Here is an 18,337-nt window from a genome sequence, read left to right on the forward strand (position 1 = left end):
ATCACTCATCATAATGGTTTTACTTCTGCTTTTCCCTTGAGGTGCCCATGGAAAGCAGCTGTCTGGGAGCACAAATCAAACCTGCAGAAACAATTTTAAGAACTTGGAAATGATATTATTCATCCTCTTTTAAAAATTATGATGATTTTGAAGAAACTAAATAACTGCATTTCCCCCTGTTTATGTGCTTGCTTTGTGAATGAGACTGATAAATGTCACTTCATCCCCAATGAACTTCATGCCAACAGAGCACTGAGCCTATGGCCCTTCTTTCCCTCCCAGTTTACCATATTTTTTTTCCCCTCAGAATATCCTTTCTGAATGGCCTTAATCTAATATAATGCTACTTTGGATAATAGCATTCAGCTTCAGTGGGGTGAAGGGAAGAAGGGTGCATTAACCTACATTAGCAGACAGCAAAGCCAGGCGTGTGCCGAGAGGCCTTGCTGAGCAGGGGGCTGGCATTTGATATGCTCTGCTTTTATTTTTGTACCTTGGACGTCAAAAGTATGCTACGTGTTTGTGGTCTGGTGTCTTAACTGTGGTGACAGAGCCTGCATGTGTGTCTGGAGAGCATCTCTCTGGCTGAGCTGGAAAGTCATTTAAATCGAGATACAGCAAATTTGTTGTAGTGTCTATTAACTTGTGAATGACTGTGGAGTGAGGCTGCCATGCCAGTGCTGCTTACACTGGAGAGGAATGAAAGAAGACTGCCTGCTCTCTTAGCAAGTGAGCTTCTGTTACTAAAAGAAACATTTGTCTCATAGGAGATTGCAATTTTCATTACTTTTTTTGTAGCCCCATTTTTAGGATTTATGCACAGTGAGCTGGTGATTGAAGGTTTTGGACAAAATCATTGCCAAGCTGCTCACAGCCCTTCCCTGTGATTAAACACATCTGCAAGCAGGAGTGTCCTCCTCTCTGCTTCACTTTTGTTTCCTTGTGCTATTGTCAATCTAAGAATCTTCTCACATTCATGTGTTATTTCCCCATATACTTTTTAACCTTCTAGTTGGGGTGGTTGTAGAGCGGTTGACAGCTGGTTTTGTTCTGTGTTTGAATGTTTTAGATCCCTCTAGCCGTGTTTGAACAGTACTGCAGGAGTTGTTTGAACTAGATATTCCCACACTGAGAAGATGTTTTGTGGGTTAGTGAAAAAACTCAGAGCTCTGTTATTTGTGCAAAGAGGGCCACGTGGATTGTATAAACAAATAATGTGGCATTGCAGCCTTTGCAGATGTAATTATATAGCAGCCCTATAAAAATCCATACAGTAATGCTTGTCTGCTCCACAATGCTCTTCCTTGAGAATAATCATTCCTAATGAATTGCTATTGAGATCAAAGCTGTTTTGAGGTAAAAAGGATTATCAAAGGTCTTAAATTTTTAGCTTTCAGAGCTAATTGTGATGTAGCCATCAAGACAGAATGTAGGCAATTTCTGCACATTGTGCAATAAAAGCAGTTCTGTATTATCCCATGTAAAAGGCCTTTTCAAAAATGGGCAGTTTTAAAGTCACCTCTTTTTCATTATCCAGGCTCTACAGACGGAGCAGGCTGTGCCTGTCATCTATCAAATGTCAAATCTCCCACCATGTCCCTTGCCCTTTCCCCCTTTCCAGAGGGGTGGGAGGCCTCTGCTTTCCCAGTTAAGCTGTCTGGCAGAGGGTGGCTGGCTCAGCTGACTGGCTGAATAGGTGCCTGCTATTGAGTGTTTTAGGAGCCCACCGATTGCCAGCATGCCACAGCTGCTGATTCCAGAGCAGCATGACACAAATATTAATGGGAAGGATGATATTTGTGCTCACTTTATGACTGCTGAAAGCATCTTTATGGGGAGTAAGGGGAAGCTTCAGTTTTATGGGGGTCTGTGACCCACAGGTGAGCCACTGTGCAACTGTGCCAGTCAGCAGTCCTAACACAGCTCACTTGGGGAGATGAAGTGGTTGATAAGTGCAGTATCCATGATAAAATTACCAAGGAATGTCTAAATTTAGGGAAATTCAGGGCTTAAAGTCTGCAGTACTGAGCTGTTAAGCAAAGGTCAGTTTATGCCTTAGGCTGAAGAAATGGAATAGTTGGTTGGCGAGCCTCCATCAGTCCTAGTCAGGCTTGTTCTTGAGTTTTAGGTTTTTAATATTCAAAAGGGTTTTTTTTCAGTCCTGATCTCTAGAACTGCTCATGGCAGTGTGTGTGTGCTTATGCCTGTGTGGTGTTCAATAAAATGCTAAGACTAACAGCTCAAAAAGAGGGCTTTTTTGGAGATACCACACCAAACTTAACATGTAACTTATTCATGTGCCATGAATAAGTGATGTTTCACTTTGAATAGATGTGCTTATCTGGCTGCATTCCTGGCTTCTAAAGAGGAGCAGCTCTTCTATGGGCATGAATTTTCCAAAGGAGGCCATTCCAAAGGCTGAGCAAGAATGCAGTGGTTCAGACAGGGAGGGAGAGGGCAGGGTGCTGGCGACAGCAGTGATTCTAGGAGCCCTGTATGCAGTTCTTCCTGTTGTTGGTATGTTGAGTGTGCTAAAGCAAGGAGGGTTGGCTCTGTTCTGACAATTTCCTAGTTAATTACAGTTAATTTTGTAGTTGTTACCAGCTGGTGCTTTTGATTTTGTAGTAACTGGTAATACTGGTACTGATAGAATCATAGAGTGGTATGGGTTGAGAGGAACCTTAAAGATCATCTAGTTGCAACCCACCTGCCATGGGCCAGGGACACCTTCCACTAGACCAGGTTGCTCAAGGCCTTTTACAACCTGGCCCTGGAACACCTCCAGGGAGGGGGCATCCACAGCCTCCCTGGGTAACCTGTTCCAGTGTCTCGCCACCCTGACTTGAAATAATTTCTTCCTAATCTCCAGTCGAATTTTGCCCTCCTCAAGCTTCTATTCATTCCCTCTCATCATATCACTGCAAGCCTTTGTAAGAAGTCCCTCCCCAGCTCCTCTTGTAGCCCCCTTCAGGTAATGGCAGACTGTTCTAGGGTCTCCCTGGAGCCTTCTCTTCTCCAGGCTGAACAGCTCCAACTCCTGCAGCCTGATTTAAGTGAATTCCTGATTTTAGTTAAGGTAATGTACCTGAAGCAGCTCAGCATTTGCAGTAAAACCATGTGTATTTATTTCAGCATTAATGTGAATGCACCTTTAAATAACCTTCATGTTCCCTTTTTTGTTGTGAACATTTTAATCCTGTATTACAACAGACACATGGTCACAATGACTTCCTCAGCAGGGCAGGATCCAGTGTCCTGTCACAATGAATAAGGCTTTCAGCATCAGTCTGACAAACCTGCAGAACCATTTTTTGGTGCTGACATTTTATATCATTCTAATCCAAATCAGCACTATTCTGAAGTGTGACACAGGTGTAAAACAAACTACTGCATTCAGGAATCATTAATGCCTCAAGCTACACATTGTGGTGTGGTGCTTACTACATCACTTACCTGCTGCCGAGGGAAAACCACTGGTTGTGCAGAGATTTTGTTTCCTAGATCCAGAGACCCTTTTTTTGGGTCAGTTTTACCTGGGATTGATTAGATTCAGTTACATCTGGATATTATTATTTTTTTAATCTTAATTTAGCACATAAACATTTCCAAATTCTCTGTATTTCCCTTAGAAGGAAGCTGTGTAGAAGGAAGTGTAGGCAGTATGTTTTCTAGCCTGATGTGCCTTAAATGTCCAAAAGTTTGAAGTATCCATAGGAAGATGCTCATGATCCCCACCTCTTCCTGCAAATTGATCCTGCAGGTGATATCCTGCTAGAGAGAAATCACATCCCATTTGCAGAGGTGATTGGGATGGGTTGTGCTTCTAATCACAAAGCATTACCCAACACCCACCCCACCCACCCCCCACTGTTGCCATACTCTGCGTTTAACTTGTTCATTTTTATGTTAGCAGCTGTATTGACCAAGCTTTGCAGGCCATCTCTCATTGTCCCATATTTCTGCATACCTGGCATGAGGATAAATGCTGCCCTTGATGTGGGGCCTTGTAGCTTTCCTTCTTAATCTGTGTTGCCTTTGGGATTAACTGATAGGGAGGGCAGGATTTGCCCCTGAACATGGAGAAAAGAAATGCATAGCAGTGGTCATGGCACATAATTATTTAATTCCTCAGAGATGTTGAGTCCTGTGTCCAGTTCTGGGCCCCTCAGTTTAGGAAGGATGTTGACTGGCTGGAAGGTGTCCAGAGAAGGGCAACAAAGTTGGTGAGGGGTCTGAAGCACAGCCCTGTGAGGAGAGGCTGAGGGAGCTGGGGCTGATTAGCCTGCAGAAGAGGAGGCTCAGGGGAGACCTTGCTCTCTCCAACTCCCTGAAGGGAGGTTGTAGCCAGGTGGGGGTTGGTCTCTTCTCCCAGGCACCCAGCACCAGAACAAGAGGACACAGTCTCAAGCTGTGCCAGGGGAGGTTCAGACTGGGTGTTAGGAAGAAGTTCTACAGAGAGAGAGTGATTGCCCATTGGAATGGGCTGCCTGGGGAGGTGGTGGAGTTGCCATCATTGGAGGTGTTTAGGGGGAGACTTGATAGGGTGCTTGGTTGCATGGTGTAGTTGCTTAGGTGGTGTTGGATGATAGGTTGGACTCAATGATGTTGAAGGTCTCTTCCAACCTGCTCTATTCTATTTTGGATTCTTTCTTTATTAACCATCAACAGTCTGGAATTGCTTCACCTTGCAGATAGTGAGAAGCAAATCTTAGATCAGAACAATGTGGGGTTTTTTGACAAGCCACATTATTATAGATGTGTGCAGCTGGTAATAAATCAATACATTTCCATGTTCAACCTGCAGTGTGTATTTAATACAGAAAAATAAGGATTTTATTGCGAGTTTTTATGGGAGCTTTTCACCTATTATGGTGTAGCATTTCACTAGGGATCACAGGAATGAAACTGCTTCACTTGCACATGGAAGAAAATCTGACAGTGCCAGTATACTGGAAGAGCTATTTTTAAAAACCCATTAACTAAAACCAGTGTTAAACACTGCTTTAATGTATTGTAAAAATATACTGATGCCTTTACAGATAGAGGTTTCAGGGAAAGAATGGGATGGCTGTTACTGTAGAATGTGTTCTTCCCTGCAGAAGTTGTGGGATAAAGGAGGTTGTACTGAGGTGAGACTTGGTCTCTTCTCCCTGGTATCAGGTGATAAAAGGAGAGGAAATAGCTGGAAATTCTGGCAGGGGAGGTTTAGTTTGGAGATGAGGAAAAATTTCTTTGCTTCAGGAGTGGTCAGACATTGGAACAGGCTTCCCAGGGAGGTGGTGGAGTCACCATCTCTGGAGGAGCTCAGCAAACATGTGGCCACGGCACTTTGGGACACGGTTTAATGACCGTGGTGGTGGTAGGCTGATGGTTGGACTTGATGATCTTAGAGGGCTTTTCCAACTGAAACAATCCATTGCTTCTGTGAAAAGCAAGCTGATCTTCTTTCTTAAAGTGAAAACTTCTCCTCGGTTTGAGCACTGCCACAGTATGATTCACCTAGAGCCTGCAAGCTCTGGTGCATTGTCCTGTATATAGTCCCCTCATTAAAAAAGATGAAACGTGGAGTTATCCTGATCTGAGCCATTGTAAGCAGCCAGTGTGTAAATGCAGAGCAGCTTGTCCTGTGTCGGTACTAAAGGTTATTTACGTTATACATGACCTTTCCTCCAGCAAAGACTTGAAGTAGGCCTTGTACATAGAGACTACAGTATAATTACTCCTCAAAATGTTAGCTAATGTGATGTGCAGCAGTTTCCCCTTGACTTCTCGGGGCTGTTCATACTGCTGTTAGCCCTGTCACGCTGCAGATTGATGTATCCATTTGAAGTATAAACTCGGGTGTCCCTCCAGGCTAGCAGGTCATCTTGTGCATACATTTATTCAGAGGGAAGAATGGAAGGTTGTTAGAGATGGGATGAGGGAGAGACTCCCGATAGGGAGGCATATATTAGCCTTGGCAAGAGGTTTTGTTGGTGACAACTAAGGAAGTGTTGAGATAATAAGTCTGTAACACAGAGAGCGTTTAGATAACCATTATCTAAATGCTTGCTGCGTTGTGAAGCTCTTATCTTAGTCCTTTACTCCACCACTGGAAGAGTGCTAAAGGTAATTAATATTTATACCAAGTCTCTGTGCGTGCAGCTCGTACATTAAAGCAAAAGAAATCCAGCAGAACATGTGAGACAACATATTGTCTGATAAAATACAATCATTAACAGACCTGGGTACTTCTGGGAGCTCATGGTCTTCCCTACCTCCCTCCATTCCCCCCCCACCCCCCCACCCCCTTTTTTTTTGAGGAATGGGGAGAGAGAGAAAGTGACAACAAAAGAAGACAAAGGAGTCCTTGCCAAAGTACTCTGATTTGATCTGCAGCTTGGTCTCCTCTGTTCCTATCCCCACACACAGAAATGTGTGACTGGGCAGAAACAGTGACACAAACAGATTGTTTTGCCTGTGTAACCAGGTTTCTCCCACTATCAGTTTCCCTTGTTCCTGAGACCACAGCCTGTGTGAGATGAAGCAGAGGTGTTTCGAGTCCAGGGATGCAGTGAAATGGCTACAACACGTGGGTTCAGCTTGGGCTTCCTCAGCCTTCAGGCAAGCTCCTGCTAGAGGGCAGGCTGCAGTTCAGTGCCACAGCTCTCTGCAGCTCTAACACACAGCACATGCTGGATGCAGCTGGACAGCCAGCCTGTGATTTCCACTGGCTGATGTGTGGAGTTACAGAGCAGGAAATAGGCTCTAGGCTGCTTTCTCACATATTTGAGTATGAGCCTGCATCCAAGCCCATAGCACAGAGCAACCAGGCAGATGAGCTTCATGCCTGGTCAGCTTTGTGCTGTCTGCTGCTTGTTGGAAGGCTGCTGTAGCAAGAAACTCTGGAACTGCCTCCTGTCTGGAAATGCTTTCCTCTTTGGTCTAGTTGTGGCTTCTGCAGAAACTGTTACTAATTATGCCATGTTTCTTGAATGTATATTGTGAACTACTGAAGCTGCGCTTCTGAATCACTTTGTCTTATTTCAGCTTGGGTAACGTTCAGATTCCATCTGGTAGGCAGAGAGTATGTTATGGGTTACTTGGAAGCATGAGAAATGCCACATGAATGTTTTGCCTCTCAAGCTGTAGCTACACTACTCATTAGACCAGACAGGTCATGATCTCAAGAACTGGCGTGCTGTCATCCAGACTGCTTTCCTGTAGCACCCTCCCTACTTGGCTCTGAGCAGTGGCAGCTAGCTCTTCCAGGGCAATGCCCAGGAGAGGTTCTGGGGCAAGCATAGCCAAAGACCATTTCCAGTAAGTCACCGTGGACAGTGCCTCCCCTTTTGGGGATGAAGAGGTTTTACCCTAAGAACATGCAGTTTCCCCTAACAGGCACAAAATGTGTCTTGACATTTTTTGTTTGCTCCTAATTGAGAGAGGCTCAGGTCCAGGTCCTCTTCTGCTCCCTTGGTGTGTGTGAAGAAACTCTCTATGCTAACTGAGCTGCCTGGCAGATCTCTGTGGCACCAGTTCCTAAACTGGACCACTGCATGTCTAGAGAAATGTGCTGGAGAGCTGCACTCTGAAAGTTCATTTCTCATGTTGAAGGAGAATTTGGATTGGACAGAAGGTCTGATTTCACTACAATGAAAGCAGAAGGCCTTTATTCACTCATCCCACTACATTCAGTCTGTGGTTGCTCTGGGAGCTTGTTCAAATTCCAACTTCACTGAGGATATTTGTTTCAGATTATTTAAAAAGAGGTAATTTCCCTGCTGGGCTGTTAATTTACTCTCAGCTGTTCGAGTGTTACTGTCTGTAGGTGTGTCCAGGTGCTGCCATCTCCTGTCCAGACCACTGCTGTGCCTTGCTAGCAACTGTGCTGTTGCTTTAGACAAATGTAAAGGAAATTATTTTCTCATGCCTTCACTTATGTTCCAAATCTGTGCAGGACCCTTTCATGCCCTCTCTTTACAGTCCACACGAAAGAAGTGATCAGCCTCATCGCTATGTCTGTTTTCCTGATGCCTGTGGCTTGCTGCTGCCTCTTTTCTGAGACCAGACTGTGATAAAGCTGTTTTGGGGTAACGTGAGTTGAGGCCTTTCAGATCCTAACCCTAATTGTGAGGGGAATTAAAACAGCCATACTAATTACTGGTCATAAATTAGAATTGATTGTACAGACCAGCTTTATAGACAATTGCTTATAAACTAAAGGAGAGGAGCAAGAGCTTGCCAGCAGCCTGGTGACCAGGCAAGGGACCTCAGAAATCAAGTCTTTAAAACATTCTTGTCCTTGAAATGGGTCTGAGAACAGGGCAAATGTTTACAAACACAGGCTTGTCAACTTTTCACCACGTTCTTCCAAGTAACACTAAGTGTCAGTATTGTCAGCTGGTTCCCCTTGCGCTTCCTGGGTGTGTAAGTAAGCTGGGACCAAGCCTAGGTGGGAAATTGTGCACTGCACAGCAGCAGGTGTTCTGCAAAATGTGGAAGTGCTTTTCAGTGAGTGATTTCAAGTCATTAAAATAATAATGATTGGATTTGTATTGTGGAACTGCTTTTAGAATAGCTCTCTGATAAGAAAACCCAATAGTGGCAATCTTGTATGGGTTTTCCTAGCTGCTTCTGGTGCCTCCCCTAAAATCCCAAAGTAGTTGCCACTGGCAGTTTTTTCTTACTGTTTTTCTGAAGTGATTTCCATATTTGTCATCCAAAATGAGGTATTTGAAATCTGTTTGGAGGTACAGTTTGACTTTGACTGTTGTTTATAACTATGTAAATGGTGAGTGCCAAGAGGATGGAGCCAGGCTCCTCTCAGTGATGCCCAAGGACAGGACAAGGGGCAATGGGTGGAAGTGAAGGCATAGGAAGTTTCATGGAAACACAAGGAAAAAGATGTTCCCTGTGAGAGTGATGTGAACACTGGAACAGGCTGTCCAGGGGGGTTGTGGAGTCTCCCTCTCTGGAGATAGTCAAAACCTGCCTGGATGCAGTCCAGTGTAATCTGCTCTAGGTGATCCTGCTGCGTCCGGGGGGTTGGACTGAACGATCTTTCAAGGTCCCTTTCAGCCCCTAGCAGTCTGTGATTCTGTGACTGACCACAGCTGTGCCTTTATGTATACAGGCAAAGCTCAGTTAGGAATTGCACTATCTCGGCATTTTTCTCATGGGGAGTGTTTAGATGGAAAGAATCTCTTCACAGTTTGAATGCAGACTAGTGCAGTTGGGTATTTATATAAACCTACTAACACATGGAAAATTCCATAAATCCATCAGATGCTCTCCTTTCTCTGCCAGTGTTGTGCAGTTTAAACATAATCATGTTTTCATAATCCTCATCTGACTTTTATATGTAAGTAAATGTAGTGTAATGTTATTCCCTTTAAGTCATTTATAGTAACTGAGGGACTGACATTCATGAAGATTATGGGAGTTCCTAAATATTCCCTTGACAAGGTGTTCAGCTGGTTTTAGGCATCTCAAAGGTTATCTGAGGTAATGAAGATCCCAGAGGAAACATCTGAAAGACCATTGTCAGTTGCAGGTGATTCGGTGCCAAATGGGAGGTTTGGTTCGTGTAAATACTATTTTTTGGAAGAGTTTTCTGTGTTGCTGGGGGGAAATACACCTGCAGTCCTCAGGAGAAGGACAGAGGTATTTTCTGTTGTTACAAAAGATTGTAGGACATTACTTTGCTATTTCTTTGGGCTTTTTCTTACCAGTTTCCTTGCTCATAAAGGTAGGGATCTAAGCACCAAGAACTGTCAAACTGAACTGAAGAGGAATGGCACAGACCTTGTGTAACTGGGGAGTGATGGTTTTGTTGGTTTGCTCTGAATTTCTGTTAAAGGAAGCTATTTATTGAAACAATTCTTTTAGTTTTAGCATGTAAGTCTCTCTCAGTGAATAGAGTGGAAATGTTCCTGAAAGTGTATGCTCAAGGGTGCTGCTGGCTCAAGACCACAGTGCTCAGCAGTTTTCAGCCTTTGGCCTTAATGCAGGCGTATTTGGCACTAGCCTATTGTATGTACACTGGATGTATTGGGAAGGTGGCATTGAACTGAGGCAGCTGTCAGTCACCTGGAGAGGAAAGAAAGGTTTCTTAAGAGGTACCTGTGAAAAAGAGACCACAAGTCCTGCATAGGGTGGTGAGTCAGCAGTTTGCCCATGTGGCCAAGAAAGCCTGGCTTGTATCAGAAACACGGCGGCCTGCTGGAACAGGGAGGTGATTGTCCCCCTGTGCTGCACTGGGGAGGCCACACCTTGAGTATTGTGTTCAGTTCTGGGCCCCTCACTACAGGAAGGACTCTGAGGTGCTGGAGCGTGCCAAAAGAAGGGCAGCAAGGCTGGAGAAGGGCCTGGAGTACCTGGCCTATGAGGAGCAACTAAGTGAGAAGGGGATATTCAGTCTGCAGAAGAGGAGGCTGAGGGGAGACCTCATTGTTCTCTACAAGTCCCTGAAGGGAGGCCGGAGCGAAGAGGGGGCAGCCTCTTCTCCTTGGTGACAGGTGACAGGCCTAGAGGAAATGGTTCCAAGCTGTACCAGGGGAGATTCAGGCTGGATGTCAGGAAATTCTGCTTCACAGAGAGGGTTCTCAAACGTTGGAATGGTCTGCCCAGGGCAATGCCAGAGTCTCCATCCCTGGGGGTGTTCAAGCGGTGAGTAGACCTGGTGCTCAGAGACATGGTTTAGTGTTGACCCTTCAGTGCCGGGTCAGGGTGGGACTTGGTGAGCTTGGAGGTCTCTTCCAAGCAGATCTGTTCTGGGATTCTGTGACAGTACTGTTACAGTTTTGCATTGTTTTAAATGTTTCTGATTTCTATCAAATGGAACGAAGAGAATGGGTTTTACTTCGGCTTGTGTTGACATGTTCTGATGGAAAACTGCTGCAGTTGCCACTGTCTCTGTGGCACTGTTTGTATGCCTGCAAAAAACCAAGGGAAGGAAGAAATTAAAAACCTCAAACCCTAAGTGGTAGGTAGCTGAATCAATCCATCTGCAGTAGATTTCATGCTGAGTTCATGGGTACTTGGCTCAGCAGTGTCACTTTGTACTACACCCGAGGCATGAAGAATTGTAAATGCCCCCAGCTTTTAAAAGTGTTTATTTGGTTTTGCTTTAGATTCTTCAGTCTGATTTAGGTTTGTGATGTGGAACTTCTAGGGAATATATGGTATACTGTAGTCACAGAGTCACAGCACGGTGGGGGTTGGAAGGGACCTCTGGGGGATCATCCAGTCCAACCCCCTGCCAAAGCAGAGTCACTCTCAGCAGCTTGCCCAGGATCACAGTGGCCAGGTGGGTTTGGAACCTCTCCAGAGGAGGAGACTCTACAACCTCTCTGGGCAGCCTGCTCCAGGGCTCTGTCACCCTCACATCAAAGCAGCTTCTCCTCCTTTTCAGATGGAACCTCCTGGGTTCCAATTTGTGCCTATTGTCCCTTGTCCTGTTGCAGGGCACCACTGAAAAGAGTCTGACCCCATCCTCTTGACACCCATCCTTTGTATGTCCCCTGAGAAGGATGAAGAATGTCTAATGGCTGGCTCAGGATGGTCACTCTGCTTTCACCTTGGAGCTTCTTTGTCCCTGCTTTTTTTCCTCTGGTTAGCAGTGCCATTCATTAATATGTGCAAGGTAAATGTATGATGCAGCTGTTCATAATTGCTGGTGTTTTGATTGTTGTTCTGAATAGGTAGGAATTGACAGCTCAGGGTATTCCAACAGACTGAGCAGAGTCGGAGAAATAGTTTGGAAGCCATTTCATATGCATCTCTGGTGGCTTGTGATAGTTTGAATGTCAGGGAGATAAGAGTACAGAAATGAGTAAGTTTATAAACCAAGGGAGATACTGAAGTGGATCTTCAAAAGCTTGTCAGCTTCAGGTTTTGAATTAGGTTGGAATAAATTTAAATGGGGAAAAAAAACAGTCTGAAGATGGTGCTGAACACTTCTAGCAACTCTGATCTGCATGTGGAGGTTAGCTTTTAATGGTGCCTTTGTTATCACAAAGAGGAGCAGATCTGTTAAGAAAACTGGATGTTGATAAAACACTGCTGGAAGGCTCTGGTGGGAAGCTGAACAATGAATGCGTTTTAGGGCTTGAGTCTGCAGTGTGTGGGTCCTGGTGAATGCTGTGCAGCTCAACTGAATGGGGACCGAAAGGAAAGCTTCAGTGCTCAGGCTGCTGACTGGATTTAGCCTGGGAGGTTTTCTTCTGCTTGACTCGTAGTGGGAGCCCCTGTCTGAGATTTGTGGGGAGAGTGATTTCTGCAGCTTGGTATTTGAGGAATTGTGTGAAATGCACTGAAGGCAGGAGTGGCAGGAGGCTGGGGTGCACAGGCCTGAGCGGGACACAGCTCAGCCTGCTGACGCTGCTTTCTGGAAATAAAATTCAGCTTTGCTACTAAAGTAAACAGTGTACTCACAATCTGCCAGAAGCTTGTTAGGAATGTAGGAAGTCCCCAGGCCTTGATCTTTATTATTTTTGGTCTTGAAAGCTGAGCTCATGGCAGTGACTCTGGCACCAAAGGGAGCATAACATCGCCGCAAGTGTTTGTGCTCTTGCGAGGCGCTGTCAGGCACCCTAGGAGGAAGGGCTGGGGAAGGGAGCAGGAGGAAAGCTTGATGTTGGGTATCTGCAGACTGGTTGGAGGCTTGCTTGCTCAGCAGAGAGGGATTCCTGCCATAGTGACTAGTCAGCTGTGGCCAGAAGAAAAGGAACACTTGGGTGACTGAAATGGGTTGGTCCTCCTTCTGTAGCTGAACATGATCTACTCGGGATCCGCTGCTAGCAATGAGCCAGCTTTTACTAATGAAGTCTGCGTTGCTACTCATGGGTAGCAATACTCAAGACTGTTACTCTTTATTCTGTCAATTGCAGGACAGTAAAATGGGCTGGTCCTGTATTTGTGTATCTTTGCCCCCCTGTAATTAATTGGTCCCAGGTGGTTTGATTTTTCTGAACTTTATGATTAATTTTGGTGTTGGCTGATTCTCAGCTGAAACAGTTAGTGATGTGCATTCCCTCCCCTGCTATAACAAACCAACCTTTTCTCTTCTAAACTCTAGTTTTGGCTGTTCCTTATTCTCACAGTGTTTATGGATGGTTGTGAATGTCACATATAAGATTGCACATGATTTGTTCATGCCAGAACACTTTGCAAGAGGCTTGAAAGAGTCCCTGCGAGGTCCCAGAAGGCTATTTTTTCCCTTCAGATCAATAGAAGACAAGCAAGACATTCACAGTCAAACACTGTAGGAAGCCTGCGGAATCGGGAGGATTTCTGTGTAATATCCTAAAGACAGGAGTTGGAAATGACTCCTTTACAAATAGCTCTGCTCTCTGCTTCCAGAGGGCTGACCTGCTGCATGCTGAACTCTTTGCAGAGATTATCCCCACTTGATCTTAGACCAGATTTCTCACGGGTTTGTAGTTAAGACCTTTTTGATGGCAAGGGCTGTCAGCCTGTGTAAGGAACCTAATGGCTTTTGATGAAATACTTTGGCTTTACTTTTATTTTGGTCTTTCTTGTATGTGCAGAAATCCCATGTTCCTTTTTTTTCCCCCCACATGAACTGATTTGTTTTACTTTGTAGAACAAGACAGCTGGATAGAAATACCTGGAATCTGATCTGCTTTGTCCTATGCTCTGTTCCCTCCCTTCCCCCATGTAAATTAATGACCAATTTACTTCTGCAACACCAATGATAGTGAAATTTCTTTCCCTTGTGAAAAGGAAAATCTAATGAAACCTTCTATTCCATGAAATCAAATTGAATTTTGCTGCAAAGTACTTCTGAATATGGGATGATAGCACCAAGGAAGTTCATTTTTTACCTGTCATTTAAGTAACCTTTTCTCTCCAGACTTTCTCAGCTGACCATTCTCTATGGTTTGCTTTTAGGTAGTACTTGAGGCTCAAGAGAAGAGTGGGAGTGCAGGCGGAAAGGATGTTGTGCACAGCGTGTAGAACCGTTCAGAGAGGTAGTGAGGTTAAACCAGCTTCCTACTTTAGACTGTCAGAGCCTCTTTACAAAATGCCTGGCAGCAGTAGAGTGGTTGGTTGACTTAAATAGTGAAGTGAAATTGTTATAGTTTCCTGTGTTATTTCTCTTTGGTGAAGGTAGTCAGGAGCTGTCTTTAAAATGCTGGTTGCATTCTGGCTGGCCAAGTGCCAAAGCCAACAACTATAAAACTCTGTGCAGCTATTGTATTGGGCAGAGAAGTGACTGCATAATCACTGCTTCAGCCTGGGACTCTTTGAGTTGATTAAAGTGATGATAAAAAGCATGAGACACGGTGGGGTTTTTTTTCTTGTGGCATTGTGGCAAGGAATAGTTAAGCAAATGGTTGGCTCTGCTGGGAAGTCATTCTATGGGTAGAATTAGGTGGGGGCATTTTAAATGCCATTCATTTCAAATGAAGTTTAATTGTCAGTGGCAAATCCATGGTTCATCTTAAACCACTGTCAGCTTGCCTTACAATATTCATGTGCTTCTGTTGTCTTTCGTGGAGATTCTCATGAGGTGTTAGACTAACATCTTCATTCCTTTGCAGCTAGACCCCACTGCAGAGTGAATTTTGAAGAACTTCTGAGCACCTCTATCTTTACTGTTTGAATCTTGGATAAAATCTTATTTGTTGTATTGATCTTATCAATTTATAGAAGCAGGAAAACAAATCTTTGACACAGTTGCCAACATATTTGTCTAGTGGCAGTTCGTCTTGTCCTGCGTGGTTATCAGTCAGTCATTGAACCTGTTATTCAGCAGCCACAAGTGACAAAGCAGAAGAGTGTATGTTGGACTCCAAGGCTATGGAATCACAGCCTTTGGTGAGTTCATTCACTTGGTAATAAATCTGTTTCTCCTTTATCTCCCTCCTCTCCAGTGAACATTTGTCATGTGCCTTCACGTTCTTTCTTCATGGGGAAAGCAATGTGTGCACAAGCGTGGAGATTGCTCAGCACCAGCCCATCTACCTGATCAATGAAGAGCATATCCAGATGGCCCAGTCCTCACCCTCACCCTTCCAAGGTAAGGGAGGAGCATTTGGATCTTTGTGTGCTTAGCCTCATTTTTGGACTTTGCTCCTGCTGATGGTATCTTCAGAGGTGAATGAAGTGAGATAAAGTCACTTTTCAGAGGGGTTGGATTTCTGTTCAGGAAGTTGTGGATATAAGGGAAAACATTGTTAGGACTTCAACACTGTAGCCAGCTGAGTGGGATACGAGTTCTCCAGGGGATTCTATTCATAGCATTGCTTTTAAAGGTGTACACATATAGTAAACAATTTAATCTTGTTTGTTTGTTTGTTTGTTTAAAAGACTTACTCATGGAAGTGAGTGCACTGGTTTGGTTTTCATACATGGTGTCTAGGTCAGCTGGCTAGCCCGTGGTGCTACATGAATGCAAATACTGAGCTGATCTAGTGCAGGAGTGCTTTTCATTCTTACACTCTCAGCTTTTGCATGAGGTTTTTTATACCCAAAAAAAAGCAGAGGAGGTGTGAAAATGTATCAGAAACAATGAAAAAACTTGAAGTACTTGTGAGTGTTTGTTTGCCAGTGTAAGAAATTAAGGTTTTACAGAGTTATGTTAATGGCTTATTAAATTCATGATGCAATTGTGGTGCAATGCTCTACATCAAACAAACATAATGATGTTTGAGTCATTGACTTGCACTGTCTTACTGCAGTCTGAAATTATAACTTCAAAGCAATTATAGCAAGAAATCTTTGTAAAATTAGTGTTCACTTATAGAAGACATTAATTGATAGAAGCTTTATTGAAAAACATTTTGCTTCTAGATGTAAAGTTATGACAGAGGTTCAGTCACTTCACTGAAGTCTTAGGAGGTGTTACTGCAGTGAGCTAAATTCATTACACTCTCCAATCAAATATGACCAAAGGCAAAATCGAGTCTGAATGGAAATACCTGTTGCTGAGCACGTAGATGCCCTTATTTGTCATGCCTGCACTCTGCTTCATGCATTGTTCTCTCTGTAGTTTTTAATGCTGAGAAGTCTTGAGTGCTGCGTGCTCCTGGTAAAAACTCGGTTGTTGACCGTCTGTCTTCTACTGCTTCCATGTATGGTCATCCCTTTGCCAGAGCAAGTGGTGTTTCACCACACTTAAATTAGTTCGTTGTGGAAACCATTAAACTGAACTGCAAAAAGGTCCATTTTTAACTCAGTGAGGCTGGCTGGATAGGAAGGCAGTGCAGCCTAAGGCAGCTTCAAATTCACAGCCCTACCTGATTGTTGCAGTTGCTCTCCCCCGAAGGCAGAACCTGAAGTCAGCCTGTGGATGGAACAGTGACTGAAGCTAGAGGCTGGCAGACATGTGGCTGAGGCATACAACCTTTAGGGCCTGTGCTTTCCTTCCTTTGCAGTTTTGGTGAGCCCTTATGGTTTGAATGGTACCCTCACGGGCCAGTCATACAAGATGTCAGACCCAGCAACTCGCAAACTGATGGAGGAATGGCAGTATTTCTACCCTATGGTGCTGAAGAAAAAAGAAGGCATCAAAGAGGAAGAAGAGCTGGGATATGACAACGATTTCCCTGTGGCAGTTGAAGTCATTGTTGGTGAGTTTCGGTATTCTGCCTGAAGGATCATTTTCCTCTCTGTGGTTTTAAAAAAAAAAAATCTAATTAATCAGAAACAGCCATTATAATTTTCCTAGCTTCTGCTGGAGCTCTCTTGACACTGGAACATCTGACTTGTTATCTTGCCTCAAGCTTCTGTACTCCCTGTATCCCACATGCTATTATTCACAGTGGCAAGCCACTTGTTCCGGCTCTGTAATGCTTGCAGAGGGTTAGGTATACATTCAGATGAAATTCCTCAGCTCTTTCTATTTGGGATAAGTTTTGTCTAACTGACATTGAAAACAAGTTTCAGTAGCTAGGGCTGCTGAATATTATCAGGTATATTCAGGACTTTTGTCTTCCCCTTGCTTGGCAGGTGGTGTAAGGATGGTGTATCCTTCAGCCTTTGTTCTCATCTCCCAGAGTGACATCCCCATGTCACAGAACGCTGCCAGTACCGGAGGCCATATAAATGTGGGACAGCAGGGGCTTGGAAGTGTGAAAGATCCTGCTAGTACCTGTGGGATGCCACTCACTCCACCCACTTCTCCAGAGCAGGCTCTTATGGGTAAGTAATAGGAGGCTGGAGTTGGTCTTTCATTTCTGACTGGCTCATAAGTGAGAAGTATGTGAACAGTCACAGATTCAAGACAGGCAACAGACTGAAAGTTTTTGCTGTAGGTCAGTGGCAAACCAAAGCCAATGCTTTAAACACTTCTGAAAAAGACACAGCTTTAAACAAAACTTGATGAATTCAGTTAAGCTTCCTTTTCTGTAGCTGTGCAGAGTGCAGGGAAGATGCAGGAAACACAGCACTTAACAGGGAATGCATGGAGATGTAATAAAAAGTTGCAAATACTCTTTTTGCCCAACATAGTCAAGTTTTAATCAAGGACCATTCAGGGGAAATGCATAAGCCTCTGGAAATGGTAGGCAGGAGCTGGGCTTCCCAACTGAGGTCTGACAGAGGCTTGCATCATATGCAGTTGGCAGATGCAGTGCTGCAGGTTCATTGCATGTTTGGGCTGGATGGAGTGTGTCCCTTTTGAGAGTTTGGATGCATAGTTATTTCTGATCTCAGAAGCCACCCAAGTGGTTGGCCTGTGGGGTACTGCATCCCTAACATTTTGACTTGTTGAAGTGAATAAGTATATCCTGCTGCTCCTCAGGAACTAAAATCTATCACCTGCCATCACCTGGAGTACAGACAAGACCTTATGATGAGCTGCTGTCAGGGTGGTTATGCTGTTACAAGCTGAGCAGTCAAATGTCTGTTCCAGTGCAAGCTTCTAAGAGAATAGGGTTTTAATTAAAAATATGATCTAGAAAAAGAAAAATTTGGTTTTCCCCCTCAAAAATGTTTTGAAGGCATGTTTACAACTCATTGCCTGTATTTTTGCTCTGTGGATTGTCTTCTGCAATCACTTTTTACAGACATGCCAGGTAATAAAAGGTTAGCAGATAGCTGAGGTTGGAAGGGTCCTCTGGCGACTCCTGCCTGAAGCAGGATCTGGCAGAGCAGGTTGCTCAGGACATTGTCCAGTATGGTGGTTGGATATTTCCCAGAGCAGAGAATCCACAGCCTCTCTGGGCAGCCTGTTCCAGTGGCTGACCATCTTCCCAGTAAAAAGTTCTTTCTAACCAGTAAAATGGAATTTCCTGTTTCAATTGATGCCTGTCTCCTGGCATTGTTTCACTGGCTGTCACTGGTTATATCCTCTCTATTCACCCTGTCAAGTGTTTGTACACACTGA

At 44.3% G+C, this 18,337-nt stretch overlaps 1 protein-coding gene across 1 annotated transcript in view; it reads left to right on the forward strand.

Moving 5' to 3' along the window:
* The window catches only part of MED13L (mediator complex subunit 13L), a 199,766-nt gene that overhangs the window by 131,654 nt on the left and 49,775 nt on the right, over nucleotides 1-18,337 (forward strand). Inside the window, exons 5-7 of the mRNA XM_054173322.1 lie at nucleotides 14,883-15,028; nucleotides 16,386-16,580; nucleotides 16,960-17,151. Of these exons, the coding sequence (XP_054029297.1) occupies nucleotides 14,883-15,028; nucleotides 16,386-16,580; nucleotides 16,960-17,151 (533 nt within the window). The remainder of the gene's footprint in view (nucleotides 1-14,882; nucleotides 15,029-16,385; nucleotides 16,581-16,959; nucleotides 17,152-18,337) is intronic.

The sequence above is a fragment of the Dryobates pubescens genome, chromosome 25, assembly GCF_014839835.1.
Source record: "Dryobates pubescens isolate bDryPub1 chromosome 25, bDryPub1.pri, whole genome shotgun sequence".
Classification (NCBI taxonomy): domain Eukaryota; kingdom Metazoa; phylum Chordata; class Aves; order Piciformes; family Picidae; genus Dryobates; species Dryobates pubescens.